Source organism: Anser cygnoides, chromosome 9, assembly GCF_040182565.1.
Source record: "Anser cygnoides isolate HZ-2024a breed goose chromosome 9, Taihu_goose_T2T_genome, whole genome shotgun sequence".
In the NCBI taxonomy this organism is placed as follows: Eukaryota; Metazoa; Chordata; class Aves; order Anseriformes; family Anatidae; genus Anser; species Anser cygnoides.
The window spans coordinates 25,742,575-25,761,058 of record NC_089881.1 but is presented as its reverse complement, the minus strand read 5'-3'; the positions used below and the strand labels follow the sequence as shown (position 1 = coordinate 25,761,058).

Below are 18,484 nucleotides of genomic sequence, written 5' to 3'. Positions count from 1 at the left end.
CTCGTCTTCAAGTGTGTGTTTTTTGAGCGGTTTTGCCTTCCCCTCTCTCCAGTCCTGCTCCTGAAGTGCCTGGTGTGGTAACTTTCCAGCGAGAGGGAAACCAACCCAATTCTAGCGTCCCCTCCTTTGACACGTTCCCCAGACACGTCGGTGAGAGCCCCCCCAGCTTTGTTCTGGCCTGGCGGGCGGTGGGGTCCCCGCGCTGCCCCAGCCCGTGGTGCCGGGGCTCCTGCAGGCCGCGGGGGCTGCAGGCCCGGCACAGCCCTGGCCCAGCCGAGCTGGTGCAGGTGCGGGGGCACCGAGGCCGGATCCGTCGCGGAGCTGGGCCTGCCCACGTGCCTGTCTGCGTGCCCACGGGGCGAGCACACGTGGCCTCACGTAGGCTGGAGCCCGCTGGCGTTTAAAGCTTGAGCGAGCCAGCCCACTTTTCCCTGCAGCCCGCCCGGACGCCGTGTTTTGAGCAGGTCCCGATTACACGCCCAGTCCCTGCCCAAGCTCGTTTGTAGTTTTTTAGAGCTGCCCCCCCCTTGCTTTTGGCAGACCGGGGGCTGCCGCGGTGTGCGTTTCAGCCTGCTGACGTGCAGGACGCCGTACAGATGTTTCCATGAAGAGGTCGCGGCTCTTCTTTCGGGTTAAGCTCTGCGGCCACATATCTAATTACGGCTTTGTGGCCGGCACAGGGTTATAGCGGGAGGAAGGCGCGTGCTGGAAATCAGTTTAAATGATTTGAGGGCAGCGGCTCGGCGCTCCCCTCGCGCCGGGGCGAGCCACGAGGATGCTGGCGGCACGCACGGGCACCGTGGGGAACAAGAACGCCGAGGAAGCGCTGAAGCTGAGGAAGCAGTCGGTGCTGTCCCTGGGGAGCCGGGACCGAGCCCCGCGGAGCGGCGCCGACAGCGCCAAGGACCCGCGGCTGAAGCCGGCTGCGGCGCAGCAGCGGGCGCGGAGGCTGGCGCTGCTGCGGGAGCTGGAGATGAGCTGGTACCTGCGCGTCTGCGAGCTCTCGCACGAGCACACCGTCGCGTACACCACCGGCATGCCGCACAGGTAGGAGGCCGCCTGCTCTCGGCACAGGAGGCGCTTGCGCTCCTCGAAATAGTAGTAGTAGTAGTAGTAGTAGTAGTAGTAGTAGTAGTAGTAGTAGTAAGTAGTAACAATACAAAAAAAAACCCACAAAAATAATAGGAAGCTTTTTGTCTTTGTGATTCTGACATTTCCAGTTGTTTGGGGGGCTTTTTTTCCCCTGCATTATGATGAATGCGAGATAAAGAACTGGACATTTTGCAAACTCGTTTCTTGGCTTCCCAAACTTCTCAGCCGAACCCACCTGTGACGATTCAGACTCATTCCTCACAGCCGTTTTCTCCGAGTGACTGCAATCAGACCCATCAGACCTGGGTTCAGGTGGTGTGTGAGGGCTGTGTGGGTGACATGAGAAGATCGCGTGGAGGTGTTGGCTGGTTCCTTCCTTTCACCCCAGACCCGGGAGCGATCTTGATGGCCTCCAGAGTCTGATCTTGCTCCTTTAAAATGTTAGGGGATCTCGGCATTAGTGGAAATTAGATGTGCGGCTCTAATCTCTTGCCCAGACTAAGACCCTTAATGAAATAGGACCTAAATACAGGCGGATGCATGCTGTTGTCTCAGCCCGTCTGTCCCAAGCAGCAGGAGCGTAGGGATGAGCTCTGTTGCACCTGCCGGCAGTGATTTTAGTGACTGGAGAAAGGGGGGTGTTTGTTCAACTCGCCCTGAGAGAGGAGCCTACTTTCAGAGGCTGGTCTTCAGCCCGGCTCTGCACAAAGGCACCCACAGCAGCAGGGATTTCAGCCTGGACGTCAGGCAAAATCCTCCCGAATCTCGGGGAATGGGGGTGTTTGAGGTGCCTGGCACAAACCGAGACTTGCAGCTGTGCTAGGGTTGAAATTAATTAAAATGCCATCAGAATAAAAATTAGAAATGGGATAACTTGAAAGAAAATTGATAGAAAACAGTGAGAGGTGGGGAAAGTGGCTGTTAAATGCAAAACTATCTGTGCCTGCCCGGCCCTGCGCTGCTTAGCGGCACCACAAAGTGATGGACACGCAGGATGGCTTCTGGGAACAGCAAGGTTCTCGTGGTACTGAGCTGTGCAAGTCCCTGAAACTCCAAACCAGTGAAACTTATGTCTAAAAACTGCAGAGGAGTTGCAGAAGTATTTCTTTGCCTTTGGTTCATCTTGCTTTAGAGGCAAGCAGAGAGCCGGACCTGACAGGAGGTAAAATAGAAGGGGACTGTTGCAGGAGCTGGGGATGGTACCAGCCCTCTGCTGGTGCCCCAGCACCCCAGCGCCACGCTTGTAGGGAACAGGTAGCTGGGTAATCCACGTTTCCATGCAAAACTCCTCTCTGTGACATTGAATTATAATCTTTTAAAATATGTTCGTTTTTAGAGATCAGTCCTTGTTTATCTGCTTTGAAAGCTTTACGGATTAGTTGAGTTCATGATATATCCATCACTTGATTATTTAACTTATTTTTCAGTTGTATTTGGGATTGAAAGGAGAATCAGAAAATGGGTTGAGTTTTTAAACCATAAGAGCCCAGAAAATCTGCCTGATGGTGCATCTCGTACCCTGGTCTGTTCCCTGGTAGCTGGACCTGGCCAGAGCTGGTTGCTGTGGCCCTGCTGGAATCACCTTGACTGGGGGGCTCTGGGTGCCCCCGAGGTTTGCACCATTTCTCCATCTCCCCTCGGACACGCAGACCCTGGAACCAGAAGCTCTCTGTTTGCTCTGGTAGCAGGATGGATCAGCCACAGCTAGGGGAAGGGGGAAGTCAGCAGACCGCGGTGTTTCCACGACCTCAATGCCACACCTGCTGCTGGGCGAGGGCTTGGCGGAGAGCGTGAGTGGGGACACAAGTGTTTCCTTCTCCTTTCTCACCCCCTTTTTTTCCATGCCAGAGACCCAGAACGGCTGCAAACAGGCATCTCCATTACCATTCGGCTCTTGTTTTAATAAGAGCAGCCCCCCAGCCACGGGTGCTGCAGCTCCCGGGGCCTCCCCTGGCTGCTGGTGCTCGGAGGGGGCAAGCACCCCTCCCTAAAACGTGCGGCGTGCCCGCAGGATCACGGGCAGACTGCTGCGCGGGATGTGCAAATTCAGGTTTCTCAGCTGCCTCCCACGGTCCCTGGAGGAACAGCCCGCAGCCTGAAGCCCCCTGTCCTGTGCTTGTCCCGTGTCAGCAGAGAGCAGCAGCCCCAGGAGCTCGGCTGGCTGCAGCAGGAGCCCCGCACGGCGCTGCCCACCTGGTGGCACGAGGCCAGGCACCGGGCCTGAGCTCCTCTCCTCTCCTCCCCTGCCCCTGCGTGCCTGCCCATGGGTCCTTCCCTTCTCAAGAGTTTCCCTTGTCTGCTTGGGTTAGTTTTTTCCGCCAGGGCTTCGGCTGCTCCTTAGCCTTTGTTTGCTTGTTACTTGCATCCTCCTGGGGCTGTGACAGGTAACAGTAACGTTTGCAGGCCAGTTAACCTGGGCTGTGAAAGTTTACAAGATTACAAGAAAACAAAAAGTTTTAACGACTTGTATGAGAGGTGCTTGCAGAGTTCACCCGTCCAGCCCAAGGCCTTAAATAAACCCTGTGAGAATATTACTTTTTATGTTCTTTAGCCTTGGATGGAATCCCAAACAAATATTTCTCATTATCTAAATATAAGACCTGGGAAACAAGGTCGGCGCTCCATTCCCACAGGCAGCCCGCGCCCCTCGGAGGACTTGGCCATGATAGGCTTCAGCCGGGGGCACCGATTGCCCATCTGGGCCCCAGCGAAAACAAGCCCGTTGCAATGCCTTGAGCAACGTCGGGGACAAAAACACGGCTGCGTAGCACTGTGCTCCTCCCGGGTGCCACGGCCGGGCTGATGCCATCGTCCCCTGGCCATGGTGCGATGGCACCGGGCTCTCCGCGCAGTGGGTTTTAAAGAGGGGGCTCTGAGAAGCCCCCACCCAGCGGCTGCGGGGCCAGGGGCCAGGCTGCTGGCGGCTCCCCCAGGACCATGCATTTGTACAAGCCCGCCTGCGCCGACATCCCCCCGCACAAGCCGAGTTTGCAGAAACCGAGCGAGGCGCTTCTGAAAGGCAAAAAGCCAAGCGTGGTGCCCAGAATCTGCCCCCCGGTGTCCGTCTGGGCAGGGAAGGCGAGCGGAGCCGCGGAGCTGAAGCAGCTGGAGAAGTTCCTGCACGTGCATGGGCTGTCCCTGCAAGAGACCGTCCGCGCGGAGACGGGGATGAAGTACAGGTACTGGGGGGTGCCGCGGGTGTCTGCGCGGTGGGGATCTGCCAAAACTGCAGGATGCTCTCCCTGGCAGACGTCTGGCAATGGCAAGGCTGTGTCCTGGAGCCTGTGTGCACCGCCGGGCGGACTGCTGAAACCCAGAGATGCTGGCTGCTTTAGCGGCTTCTCTTCTCTCGGCTAGCTGAGCACCGCAAGAAATCAGCACGGCCTCGGGCAATGGTAAATGCACAGGACTTCTTCTCCCCAAACTTTGGATTTGGTTAGTGTCCTCCAATATTAGTTGTTTGTGCCCAGCTATTAAACTGACCCTTTTAGATTCGGGTAGAACTACTTGCTTGCTCTGACGCTCTAATGAAAGCTCATTTATTTGTGCCAGCAGCCGGCTCACGGCTGAGGAGCAGGTACGGAGCCAGCAGCCTGCGGTGGCATTGCAGCAGGGTGTCCGTGCTCTGCCATAAAACTGGGGCACAGGCACTGGGGCACGAGAGCCAGAGGCTGTGTCTGGGTGGCAAGGTGCGTGGCGGGCATGCTGGAGCACACGAGCAGGGCACGGACCTCGTCCATGCACCGCAGCTGGCGCAGAGCACGGGCTGAAGGACAGCAGGTGAAGAAGACCTCGGCGTGCTTAGTCCATCGTTTGTCCCTCTGCTTTGTTTCAAAAGCTCCATTTCAGCGGGGTGACCCCTCTGAGGGCTGGGAAGCAGCACCCGAGGGCTGCCATGCTCTGAGCACAGCTGTAGTAGAAGCGGTCCTGGTGTCACACGGGTTGGAGAGCAGGGATCCCGTCCCTGAGCGAGAGCCTCACATACACTGATCAGCCTTCTTTTTTTCCGATCTGGGAGCTTGCCTCCCTCCGAGTGAGAAACTCTTTTGCTCCCCTTCTGATGAGCTGAGTCCCCTCTGGCAGCTGTGCTCAAAACGCTTGCTGTCAGCGCACACAGGGCAATTCCCGTCTGCCTTTGCCTGTTGTTCCTCTGCTCCTTCGGCTCTTTGCATGGGGCTGGGCCGTGCCAGACGGGGTCTAGCACCTACAGCTCCCTTGCTGACGAGTTCAGGTAGTGCCGTAGCCACACCGTGCGCCGTAAGGCAGCGGGAGTTGGTGCCCCCAGCTGCCCCCAGGAGTGTGGCCCTACAAACTACCCAGCTCCAGCTCTGGCTCCGTCTGTCACCACCTGCGGATGGTCCTCGTGTGCCTGCCTGGGCTGCTTGGCTTGTGGAGTGCAGTGGTCTCCATCCATCAGAGCCTTCAGCGTGATGAAATAAAGCGTGCGTTTAATTCCCCTTGAAGCTGATGGATTCGAGCGGATCCATCCTTTTAAGTACGCGCATTCCTCAGAGCTGACGGAGGCAGCTATGAAATATTGCAGCTCACACACATCACGCCCCGGAGAAGGAAGACTTCTGCGGGGCCGTGGGCTGTGCAGAGCACCTCTGACATACAGTGTGGGGATTTCCCAGTAGTCCCCATTATTTGGTACTCCTGACTCCTATTTTCTGTAGATTTTTGTTCTTCTAACTTTAGACGGACAAGGCTCTCCCAGGCTTATTGTGAGTGTGAATGCTTTTCTTCCCCAGTGCGGCTTGGTTGCCTCCCGGACCTTTCTTCCAATATCCACAGGTCTAGTCTAAAGACAGCACAATAAAATATTAGGAATAGGATATATTATATAATATAGGACTAGGATATATTAGGATATTAGGAAGAACTTACTTCTTTACTGAAAGGGTTGTTAGGCGTTGGAATGGGCTGCCCAGGGAAGTGGTTGAGTCCCCATCCCTGGAGGTCTTTAAGAGACGTTTAGATGTAGAGCTCAGCGATATGGTTTAGTGGAGGACTTGTTAGTGTGAGGTCACAGGTTGGACTGGGTGATCTTGGAGGTCTCTGCCAACCTAGACGATTCTGTGACTCTGTGAAAAATTAAATAAATATATATATTTATGAAGAGCTATTTAATTATGTGTGAAAAGTAAGGAAGTGTTAAAAAGAAACACTAAATACTCCTAAGCTGCTTTATTTATAGGGTGATTAGCTCTTTTCTCTTTCATTGCTTTAGCAAACACAGCTTAGCTCGGCCTGTTATTGAATAACTGGAAGTGCAGCAGTGCGTTGGCTTGTTTTGTTTCTGATGACAACAGTATTTCTCTCAGATGAAACACAATTTGCAAAGCCAATTTGGTGCTTTGTTATCCACCAGGGTGCTCGTTGCGCTGCTTTCCTCCACGCGCCCTGTGCTGGGCTGCGAGCCTTCGCAGGCTGAGCCGCGTGGGCTGGGTCCGTCCCCCCCCCGGGCGGCGACCTGTGGCCGCACAACTCCTGAGCCTCCTGCGGCGCCGTGGTAGAGAAAGCAGCACTCGGGCAGCTGCCCGATAGGATCCTCCGGACCCCCGCATCCCAGCACACCCCCGCGTCCTGCACTGGGAGCCCACGGGAGTCCCACGCCCTACGTTCAGGCTGGGCATCAGGGAAAAATTAGTTACCGTGAGGGTGCTCGGACACTGGAGCGGGTCTCCTAGGGAGGCCGGTGGTGCCCCAGGCCTGCCAGCGTTCGGGAGGTGTTTGGACCATGCCCTCAAGAACGTGCTTTAACTTTTAGCCTTAACTTTTGGTTAGCCCTGCAGTCCCTCGCTTCAGCTTCCTGAAGGAAACGGCTTGTGTATAGGCGGCGTTTTGCTTCATCGAGCAGTCTAAAGGGTGGTTTTGATCTGTTTGAGAGAAGAAATAAAAAGTGGGAATAACAAGGCGGTTTTTGTGATGGCAGCGGGACTGCGGGAGAGTTGCCGTGGCTGTGGGGGTGTCCGCAGCCCCCGGGGGAAGGGATCGGGAAACCGAGACTGAGCCCGGCCGCCTGCGGCTGTCGGGTGCTGAGCGGTGGGAGGACGCGGCCACGTCTCAGCTGTGAGTCCGCAGACGGGAACGTTTAATGGGGAAAAAATCACACGGGCTGTGCCTACCTGCAGCGCCTCCGAACCGCTCCGGCTCCTCGGGAAGCAGAGCGTGGGTTTATTCATGAAAGGTCTTTGGAAATGTCAGCTCGGTGGCAGACACAAAGGCAAACACCGTTTTAAATACGTGACATGCGTAACAGCAGAGCACTGGTTTTAATAATTTTATGGGAGCTGACGTTTCATGTCCAGCACCCTGTGCTGGCCTTCCCATTGCAAAGGGACCCGGTAAGCGGCGAGCAGAGGGCTCTGCGTGGCGGAGCCGTCCCCGCGCGGGGCGATTAGACAGGCTTTGGGCTCAGGGAAAAGACGACAGGCAGGGATTACAGCAGATGTGCTTGAAATCGGGAGCAGGCTGCAGTAAGCCAAGTGCTGTCTCCCGTAATGTGGGTACCAGGGGGATGCAAATGAAATTTCTGGACAGCAGGTGTAAAACACAGGGAGAGCTCTCCTTGCGTCTTGTAATTAAATTGGGGATCTCATTGTCGTGTTCTGGGTGCCAAAAGCACGAATGTGTTCAGAGCAATTTTCATTAGCCGCTCTTCCGGGCTCCGTTGGGCAGGCTCATTTCAGGCAATGATCTTTAAAACGTTTAATCGCTAGATGGCAAAATACGCGAGAGCACTTAACGTGGTCCTGTAATCCTGCGCTGTAATCTGGACCTAATCTGCTCATTCCAGAGCGCAGCTGCATCACATTTATGGGGATATAGCTTACCCCGTTCAGAGCTTCCCAACTCCTGTGCCCGCTGACCGCAAGAGCCGCACCCAACTGTGCCCTTTGTTCACCAGCTGTAATTTTTCAGCAGCGTTTTTTTTTTTTTGTCTTTTAAAATCTGTTCAAGCTTCCCTGCCTGCTCTCTGTCCAATGGTGACTGCAGATACTCCCGTGCCTGTTTCCAGACGATCTGTTTCCCCTTGCTGCTTACTGCTCCCGTTATCTTTACGCAGCTCCTGCCCGTGCTTGAACTAACGGGGCAGGACAGCGGTGAAAGCAGCAGCTGCGTGCGGGTGAGGCTGCGGGCAGGCCACCCACGGATGTGTTTGGCAGCTGCAGCGGGGTCCTGCCTCCCTAAAGCAAGAAAAGGGGGGTTCACCCCGGCACAGGGGGCTCACTGTGCGGCCGAGGGGGGCTTTGCAGCAGGAGGAGCCCTTCAGCCGTGCACGGTGCCGGCCGTCGGAGCGCGTCGGTGCCGGCAGTGGACGTGTGTGCGCACGTGCCCGTGCCCACGTGCATGCACACCCACACCTGCACACACGTTTCCCCCAGCCGTGCTCTGCTCCAAAGCCCTCTGAGCTCAGCCCAGTGTGCACAGCTGTTCCCACACCAGTGCCAAGGCTGCGTGGAAGCTCAGCGCCGCCCCGCCGTACTGCCACGGCCACCCACGCCTCTGGGGAGGGCTCCCGGCGCCACAGCCGCTTGGCTGGCGTGGGCAACGATGCAGATTTTGTCTTCCCTGTCCGTAACCCTAACGGGAAATCGCTGCCGGCCTTCCCCTGCCTGCGGAGACCCCGCTCCTGCTGGCGCCGAGCAGCAGGTTGTGCCCTTGCTGCCGTGCCCTGCGCATCTCTGTGTCCTGGTGCACCCCTGTCCGTGCCCACACAGCTCCGGGTGCTGTGCTGTGGGCTGGTGCTGCCCCCACCCGCAGCACGCGGTCGGGAAAAGGCAGCTACCCCCCCTCCTCTGCCGGCTGTCGGCATCGCTGGTCCGCTCCAGGCGTTATCCTTTTGGAAACGATCGTCCCCAGGGCTGTGCCAAGGCTTGGAAGAGAGCATTGGTGCAGCAGCCGCCGGCAGGCCGGGAGCGGGGCTTTGTGCCGCCAGCGATGGAGCGCGCCCCGTAACACGGGCTCCCAGTTTGTCCTCACAGGTGGCTGCGGTCCAGGTGGAATAAAAATCGATTACGGTCCTCGTACAAATGCAGCGCTGATGCAATAGCAGCCGTTTTGCTTGGCTTCATTTAAGGAAATAATGCAAGGCAACGGCAGCTGCTCTTTCAAAGTCCCTCTCCCCTCCAGCACTGAACGGGAGCCGAACAGGTGATGCTTTGCACCGGTCCTTGGGTCAGGAGTTGCTTTTTTTATTTAACAACCTGAAGAACAACCGACCGAAATGCACCTGTTTGCCCCGTGTTTCTCGCCCATGGGGAGGTGGCGGCCGCGCGGGTGGCACCGCAAGCAGCGGGCTGCGGGCTGCGCCCTCCTGCTGGAGCTGGGGGAGGCCGACTTGAAAGGCGACTTTGTTCTCTCCTGCAGCTCCAGTGCCTGCTGCAGGCCTGCTGCCGGCTGATAAGCTTTTTTTTTTTTTCTTTCTTTCTTTTTTTTTTTTTTAATTTTCAGTGCTCGGTTTCATCGCAGCTTGGCTTCATCCCCGTTTCAGAAAGACTCGAGAAGGCGACGCTGCGGCGTCTGTGTAATTCCAGCAGTGCAGACGCTGCCTTTCGCGGGGAGGTTGTGAAGTCCTCGGGGAGCGTGTCCAAATGCTCCGGAGACAGCTCTGAAACCAGCAGCTGCCCAGGCACGTTGGGAAAATGGACCTGAATAAATCTCAGGGTAGCTGCAGCTGAGGTGATAACTGTTGAGAGGGGAAAAAAATAGAAAAGGAAAGGGACAAAAGAGAGAAATGGTGGAGCAGCGTGGCTTGCAGCAGTTAAAAGGCAGAGCATGGGCCCTTGGGCAGCCGGAGTGAAAGGCAAGGTTCCCGTGGCGTTTCCCGTGGGTTTCCCATGGCAAAGAGGACGTTTGCCGTGGGGCTCGTGGTTGGAACAAAGTTCGGGAGCTGCCGCGTCTCGCACGGCTCGCCCCTGTTCTGAGCCCCTGCCAGCGCGTCTCAGATCAGAAGTTATTGGCAATAATTAGTCATCCATCTGCTGCGGTGCATCCCGGGAAGGACAGAGCGGAGCTGTTTATTATTCAGCTCCGAAGACTCAGACCTTAGCAACATATTTCTTTATATAAGTTGATTTGGAGTTTTAAGCTGTTACAAATTATGCCGGGGTGGCATTTGACGCATATGGATAGCAGAATAATGTACGTAATTGCCCGAAATGTAGCATTCAATAAGCGCAGGCAAGTTGAACAACACACTGGGCTGAGCTTTATTTGGAATAAATACATTAATCACGCTACGCGAGGAACCGAGGGGAAATCTGCGTTTTCTGTGTGCGTGGTCTGGTGTACGGCAAGAGGGGGAAGCGCGGGTTTGCCACACGCTGCCAGCCTCCTGCGCCTCCCTGGCTCTTCCTGGGCTGTTTCACCCCGCAGTGGCCAGCAGCCAGGCACGGACGGGAGCAGCCCCGGCACCCAGCACCGACCGCCCTGCCCTGCCCGCCAGCTCTGCGAACGTGCTGCTCGGGAACCAGGTCCCAGGGCTCTGAGCAGCCGCACGGCCCGGGGACAAAAGCAAAAATCCCTTTTGCGTGGCGCAGAGGCTGGAGTCAGCACTTTTTACTGATGCGCTCCAGGGGAGCCAGATCGGGCTTGAAATACGGCCTGAAGTCCATCCAGCATTTCAGATAATCAGACAGAAAAAAGGTTCTGGCATAGCTCAGTACCTGAAAGAGGCAGAGCGGGCTTTGTACAGCTCTGAGTGCTTTAATCGGACGCGTTAAAATAACGCTCGTTGCCAGGCCCCATCTTGGATGGCAACGGCTTTCGGTCACCTGAAAACTCAAGCAGATAAAATGGGAAGGTTGACTTTCCTGTACTGAAGCAGGGAGCAGCGCAGTGCCTAGGGCCGAGGACACGGCTGGGGATGCTTGCCATCTGCAGGAAAGTGACCGGGTAATTGAGCTGGGCGCCCGAATCGAGCACCCTTTTGTGAAGGCTGTGGGGCTACAGAGGCTGTGCCCTCGTGGGCGCACGGGAGGCTCGGTGCCTCAGAGCAGTGCCAGCCCACTCAGCTGGCGGTAGGTGGTGGTTTATCTGATGTCCCCCAAATCCTACAAACCCTCATAAAGGGACTCTTTGTATAATTGTGTGCTAGGGGTGTCTTTCCCAGCTGTAGTTTTGAACAAGATGCCTTTAAAATAAATTCCATTGTGCAAGGAGAAAACGCAGAAATTATATTTTTGTTCTTTTTCGTGTTTCTTTTGCCAAGGACGTTGTTCAGCAGCGGGTTCGGAGTGCCGCTGGGCTCTCGTGCCAACCACCACCCCACCGGGCTTCCCGACAGCGGGGCTCAGCTCGGGGAATTGCTGCGGCCACGGGAGCAGGGGCCGAGCTGTCGGCATCCCTCGGTGGCCTGCTGCTGCCTTCCCCGGCTGGGAGCTGCAACCAGCTTTGGGGAATTGTTGGGACTGGGCACATTCTCCCCTTCAGTGCTACTTATTTTTAAAAACCAGTTTCTGTAGGACAGACTCATGCAGCTGTGGCATCCCGCTGGCATCCTGCTCAGCTCTGATTAGAATTAACCCAAACTACTGTATTTTCATGCCGGGTTTGATTTGTTTATCTTTTCTTCCCACCCTGAAGAACCTGTAACACAAAGTCCCCGGGGCTGGGGCGATGCTGCAGTACTTCTGTGCAGGGGGTAATGCAGCACGTGTGCTGCCCGCGCCAGCGGCTCACAGAGGCCAGCAGAAACGCTCGGTGCTGTCCCCACCTGCTGCCCGTGGCACCGGTGGAGCACAGGGCACCTGCGCTGCCCTGCTGCCAGGGCTGAGTGCCGAAAATCTGCTGCAAAGATGGTTTTTAACTGAAAACATTTAATGGGAATTTGGATGAGTTTTCCTCGAGTGCAATTACGAATGCAAATTTAAGTTTTCCATTAGGAAACTGAGATAAGCCCCGTGTTTTTGTCCTGCAGCTCATTTCCTTATCGAGCCCCCAGCTCCAGCTCCGGGGCTTTTCCCCGCTTTCCTGGGTGGCTCCGCTCACCATGCGCGCTCGTTATCTCGCCCGTGTACGTATCAGACCAATTTAGGGAGATGTAACGGAACTGCTGCCATCAGAAGTAATTAGCCCAGCGGGAAACCTGGCCTCAAGCAGCTTTGAGATGGAGAGGAATGGCTGAGAGATGAACACGGACTGTGTTCGTAGCCAGAGCTCCCCACGGCCTGGTGAAACTTGTGCCGGGAGGTAACACGAAATTTCACTGAGCGCGTCCTGCTGTGCTAAGGCACGTTGTCCTGTGGAAACCAGGTGGTCAAGGATTTCGGGTGATGCATGAAGACAGTTCCCGCAAAGGCCGATGCTGGCAGCAGCCACCCAAAACACCAGCTGTGGGCCTGGGGCAGCTGTGGGCAGAGCCGGGTGTTGCAGCGAGGCCAGGGCTGGCCGCTGACACAGAGAAGGGCATTTTTTGGGTGGGCAGGCTCCGTGGGCAGAGCTCTGCAAGTCCCACGGCTGCACTTTGTGGAAGGATCATGCCATAAGTGCAGTGCTGGGGGAATTTTTTGACCTTCCATGAAGCTTTCTGAGGTTAATGTGATCCAGCTGTACGGCATGCAAAGTCCCGCTGAGCACCTGTCAAACTGTCCAACGTGGTTAAAGCTATATTATGAGCGCCAAAATCATATCATCAGCGTGCCTGCCGGCGGCTGCTTTCCCTGTCTGGCTGTGTTTTGCCAGCCATGACCCTGCCCTGAACGCATGGTGCTGTCCCCGGGACCCAGTGATGCGCCCAGGGCTTCGTTCTCCACCATCCTCTGCTCTTTTCTGCTGCTTTCTGCTTTCTTCTCCCCAGGTCCTGTATCCAGCGTGCAGCCAGGGAATATCACAGTTATAGGCGGTGAGAGGTGCAGCGGGGCAGCCGCGCTCGCCAGCTCCCTTTTTCCTGTACAGAGCAGACGAAAGCTGCAGACGCAGCAGCAGCGATGGTCGCAGCGCGATGCAGTGCCTGGGACTTGAGGGCTGCGGTGCGCTCGACGCTAACAGCTAGGCTGCGCGCAGGCTTTGCTCTCGTGCAGAAAAAACACTCTTGTAGCTGAATAATTCTCCACAGCTCCTCTGGAGCTGCCCAGCCGATGTCCCGCAGCGCAGCGCAGAGAGATGCTGTCCGAGTGGAACCGGAGGGGAAAGGCAGCTTTGGAGGGAGCGGGGAAACAGCTCAGGCTGTGCAATTAAAGCTGCATGTAGCTGTGCAGTGTCATCACAATGCCGATATTCGCACCGCCGTAGGGAGCACAGATAGCCCTCAGCTTATAATTGTGCCCAGCATTGCTGCGGCATCAGGAGCAAAGAACTGGAGCTGCCCCTAGCAGCAATGGCCTGGGACACATGGGGGTGGTGTGATGGCCATAGTCCTCTTGCTGCTGTGTTGTTAAGCTTATACATTTTTTTTTTGTCGGTATTTTGAAATATAAATTCAATTCCTGCAGCACGGAGTAATCATGTGAATAAGGAGTTGCTCTTCCCCCCAGTATATGATATCTGTATCTATACAGCCACAATTTAAATAAAATACAGCTAAACTGAAAATAACTCCACGTATTGCTGAAGAGGAAGACTACAAGCAAAGAAACTTTGCCGAGGGGCTGGTGTGACATTGGTGCTGGCTGGGGCTGCGCTCACTGCTGTGCTACGTCGCTGCCTTCTCTTGACAGTGAAGGATTTCAGTTAAAGAGCTTAAAACGGCTGAGATGGCATCGTTATTTGTGACCCGGCTCGGTTCAGCACGCAGAGGTGTGGCTTTATGCAACCCTTTATGCTGCCTGCGGCTGGCGCCCGGGTCTGCTCCCCGCAGCTGGTGTCCACCGGGCCCCTCGGCACCTCGCAGCCGTCCCTGTGCACGAGAATGGGTTAGAGTCAGGCTTTAATATTCTAAGTTAGGTTCTCGGCGTGTTTGCATAACGATTTAGCGTGCAAAACTTGGGGGGCTGTGGCTGGGGGCAGCCGTGAGGAGTTGGTGCTGCTGAGGGCTGATGCGTGGGGCTGCCCGGGGGAAGGGAGGGCGTCGGTGTTAGGGGTTTCTGAACCGAGGCTGACGGCCTTACACCGAACGAGGCACTTCCAATTTTAGCACCCTTTGGTCCGAGAGCAGTCTCACCGGGAGCGGTTGCTTCTCTCCTCGGAGCCCCTCGGTGTGACGGGGCGTGGGGAGAGGTGGCGATGACCTTGCGGCCCTCGGTGTCACGCTCTCTGGGGCATTTAACGGTGTTTATTTGTGGTCTGTGACACTAAGCTATTGATGATGTGTGTGGAAACTGTTCTGAAGCTAGGTCTTGCGTGTGAGATGGCGACTCGCAGCGGTCTGTTCGTTCGGTCAGCCATTCCTCGGCGTTGAGGCGTTCACCCCCAGATTCAGGCCTCGCGGGGAGGGGTCCACCTCCCCCAGCGTGCACCCGACGGCAGGCACGGGGGGGCCTCTGCTCACGGCTGGGGGGCTGCGGCTCTGCTGCACGATCCACTATCGATCACCTATTGGAAAACACCGGGAAGCGATTCCCTTGCTCTTCTACAGCGCTCCCACATTTCCCTCCCTCGAGCACCTCTGGGCCGTGAGGTGTTGGGGGGGGGGGGGGGGGGGGTCCCGGCCCCGGGCTGAGGCGGGAACCCCCGGGGGTGGGCACGGGGGGGGCAACGCGGTGCTTGGGGGGGCTCAGCCCGGCTCGGCACGCCTCCTGCCGCCCTCCCCCTCGTTTCTTCGCCTTCCCCTCCCCGCCCTCCGCGTCACGCCGCCCCTCGCGCTGCCGCCGGGAGCCGCCCGCAGCCGCTCGCAGCGCCCGGCGGGGGCAGCCCGGCCGGGGGGGGGGGCACCGGGACCCCCGCAGAGGTGCGGAGCCTGCGGCAGAGCCGTGCCGGGCAGGGCAGAGCCGAGCCGGGCAGGGCGGCCGGCGGCCGGCCGCGGGGTCGCGGCCCGATGTCGCCCCGAGCCCCGGACTAGTGCCCGAGGAGCGGCGCCGAGCCCCCGCCGCGCCCCGCTCGCCTCGGCCCGGCTCGGCCCCGGGGGGGGCCCCGGGTGCCGGGGCTGCTCCGTCGGGGCGCGATGCAAGTGTCCATCGCCTGCACGGAGCACAGCCTGAAGGGCCGCAATGGGGAGGAGAGGCTCAGCGGCAAGCAGAGCGCCGCCGCCCCCAACGTGGTGAGCGCGGCCCGGGCCAAATTCCGGACGGTGGCGATCATCGCCCGCAGCCTGGGCACCTTCACCCCCCAGCACCACATCTCGCTCAAGGAGTCCACCGCCAAGCAGACTGGCATGAAATACAGGTGAGGGGCCGCGGCTCCCCCCCCCCCCGGCTCCGGGTGCCCCCGGGTCCTCCGCGGCCAGCGATGGAGCTGGGGAGCCCCGCGGCGCCCAGCAGCACCGGGGCCCTGGTGCTGTTTTGGGGGGGGGGGGCTGCGCTACGAAGCCCTCCGGCCCGTGTCGGTTACAGGCGATCCACGTGAATTCGTAGCGCCGGCGTTAAGATGGTTTCCGCCGAGCGCCCCGCGTAACTCACGTTGGGGTTAACGAGCAGGAAGATCAATTAGCGGAGCGGGTTTGAGGCTGGCCGGGAAAAGTTCAGGTGCAGCATGCGTGGGGCGAGGGAGGCGTCTGCCCTGGGTACCGCGCCGTCCTGAGCATCGTGCAGACTTCTCGGCTGGTGCACATAGCAGGGAGGGGATGAGAGCCAGCTTCAGTGAAATGCAGGGGAAAACCGGCAGCCTTCCCCTGGAACGCCTCATGTATCGCGCTGGTTTCTGTCGCTCCGAGCTTGGGAAGGACAGACCACAAAGGGCTGCTACTTCAGCCTGAAACGCTCCGTGCGGGGAGCTGGCGGCTCTGCCACACCTTCGGCTGAGATCAGGAGGCTCACGCTGTCAGCGGCTTTCTCCTGCTCCGGAGGTCCCTCTGGTCAGCCGCTGGCCGGCGGTGGGGCCGGGGCGGTGTCCGACCCGTGCCTGCCCCGGGACCCCCACCCACGCAGGGGCTGCGGCCGGTGCTGCCGTGGCCGTGCTGGGCAGGCGGTGTGGCGCTGGGCGCTGCTGCGGGCTGGCGCTTAGCACGGGTGCACCAAGTCCGGCTGCGCGTGCAGCTCGCGCAGGGCTCGGGGTAGGCAGCGTGGCCGTTACAAAAATTGCCATATTAACCCTGCGGGAGAGGCGCAGGCAGAAGGCAGAGCGGGTGGGATGCTTTGAGCACTGGTGCTGTCCTTCGGCAACTTTCCACGGGGGCCGTGCCCCCCCCCCCCCAGCTCCTGCACCGCAGCAGAAGCGATCGGCATGGCAGGCGAAACCTGCCGTGTCTTGGAGCCCAGAGCACATTCAGAGCTGTAATCTGTTACCGAAGCACAGCTCCTGCTCGTTAGGCTTACGGGCGCTGCGTGCTAATTGGCAGCAGTTCTCTCTGCTCGTTTCCCCAGGGCTCCCCCAATTACCGGCACAAGGGGTGCCTGCAGTTCTCTGCTGCCTGCAGGACACAGCCACCCCTGCAGCCTCGCAAAGTTGGGCCTCTGTAAATCATCCCTGGCTTATTCCTAGATAAGATTTCAATAGCAGAGACTAAATTCTCCAGCTGGCGTTCGGCACGGCTCTGACAGCTCCCCCGGCTCCGGCTGCGTGAGACCTGGGGGATTGCATCAGGAATAGCATCGCGTTTGTGACAAGGCTGATGTTTTATCTTTATGACTAATCCCTGGTTCTGCTCCTAAATCTCTCCATATCTAGAGAAGATTTCTCCCCCAAGAGAAGCAGGGCAGGGGAAATTGGAGAAAGAGCTGAGTAAACCTCCCGGCTCAGCTGTGGTGCTGCTGGATCGAGATAACCTTTGGCTGGGGAAGGCGCCTTGCGACAGTGCCGGGGCTGATCTTTTGTGTTCCTCTCCGGTTCCTCAATCCGAGGGAAATTCGGTGCCTGGAGAAGCCAAAGGCTTTTCCCAGTGGCTGCAACAGCAATGCTGTGAGGTCCTCAGCTCCCTTTTTTCAAGCTGAAGTCTTTCCCAGTGCGTTTTCTGCTTGCATTATGTCACTGCTGACAAGCTTTACAATGTGTGCCACCTAAAATTACATGCTAGTTAAAATGCCTCTCGCTCCGTGCTAAAAATAGATAAACCTGCTCCCTCCCCCCTGTGAGACCCTGCGCAGAAGATGGGGGTGCTGCGGCCGGACGGGCCGCGGGGCATCGCCGCGGGGCATGGTGCCAGCCCGGACGGGGACGGGGACGGCAGGTGGTGGGGAGAGCGATCCTGCCCCACCGGGGGGATGTGGAGGGAGGTGGTGGCAGTGTGAGTGACGGGGCGGTGGGGGTGGCAGAGCCGGCTTTTTGTCAAACGGCTCGTTTCTGGCTTTGCTCCAGATGAGAGAGCAAATTGGCATGCAAAATACACAGCTTACTGGAATAAATGCGTTCTTTTGGGAATATCTGCAAATATTGGGATTCAGGTGTGTTCCCGCGAGTGTGAGCCAGCCTCTGTATTTACTTTGCTCCGTCTCGTTTCATTTCCTTCATAGCAGATTGTGGCATCAACTGGGCATCGAGGCGGTGGAAAGCAAACGGTGTGTGGCTGCGGGAATCGAGCCACTGCGTGCGGACAAGCCCACGTGCAAACGAGCCCACGTGCGGCCGTGCTGCGGGGCTGCCACGTGTGCTGGCCATCAGTCAGCCCGGGCTTCCCCGGGTGCCACCTCTGCTGGATGGAGGCTGCGTCACCGCCAGTGACACGCTTCTGCTACGTGCGGGAGGGTGCCCGGGGGCTGCATCCTGCCCAGGTGCTCGGGGAGGCCACTGGGGATCGCCTCGAGCCTTGCCTCGAGCACGGTGTAGCTGCGGCATGCGGCTCGGAGAGTCGCAGCCTGCTGCATTGTCCCTGGGAACAAAGGGCAGACCGCATCCTTCGGATGCACGGCACGGGAGGAGGGGGGGCAGGCTGAGGGTTCAGCATCGCTTGGAGGTCACCGACTGGGTTCTCCTCCCTCCTCATTTGCCTCTTTTTCTCCTAAATGTACCGCCCAGCCCAGCCCAAGCTGTCCGTGAGGCTGTGCCCCAGCCCCGATCCCGGCACACACCACGAGCACCGCAGAGAGTGCCGTGCCTGGTGGGCTGCCGTCAGCCCTGTGCAGGGCAGCACTCGCGTGGGGGCTGAAACAAAACCCTTTTTAATTACAAACGCAGGCAGGTGGATTTCCCAGTGCACATTTGCCCCGTGGCTGGCTCTGAGCCACTGGCACAGGCTGGGGAAGGGCAGAGCACACACGTGCCGGGCTGGAAGATGTGCTGCGTGCTCAGGTCCCTCCTGCCCTCCCGGGTCACGGGCCGGTCTTGAAGCCAGATGTGCTTACAGGCAGCCCTGCAGGGTGGCCCGAGCATCTTTCCCTTCCGTGCTTTCTTTTCCTGGCTCCTTGCCTGAGTGCTGCTG

At 58.1% G+C, this 18,484-nt stretch overlaps 1 protein-coding gene across 3 annotated transcripts in view; it reads left to right on the top strand.

Annotated features, from left to right (window-relative positions):
* Positions 1–760: 760 nt before the first annotated feature.
* Positions 761–18,484, top strand: part of KCNAB1 (potassium voltage-gated channel subfamily A regulatory beta subunit 1) — a 46,649-nt gene continuing 28,925 nt past the window's right edge. The window contains exon 1 of one of the 3 annotated variants that reach the window (XM_067002613.1): positions 761–1,047. In XM_067002613.1, coding sequence (XP_066858714.1) covers positions 776–1,047 — 272 coding nt within the window. In that variant the 5' untranslated portion in view covers positions 761–775. Of the gene's footprint in view, positions 1,048–3,812; positions 4,272–14,867; positions 15,358–18,484 lie in introns of those variants that run through there. The other 2 variants (XM_013193031.3, XM_048059400.2) reach the window with 2 other exon arrangements.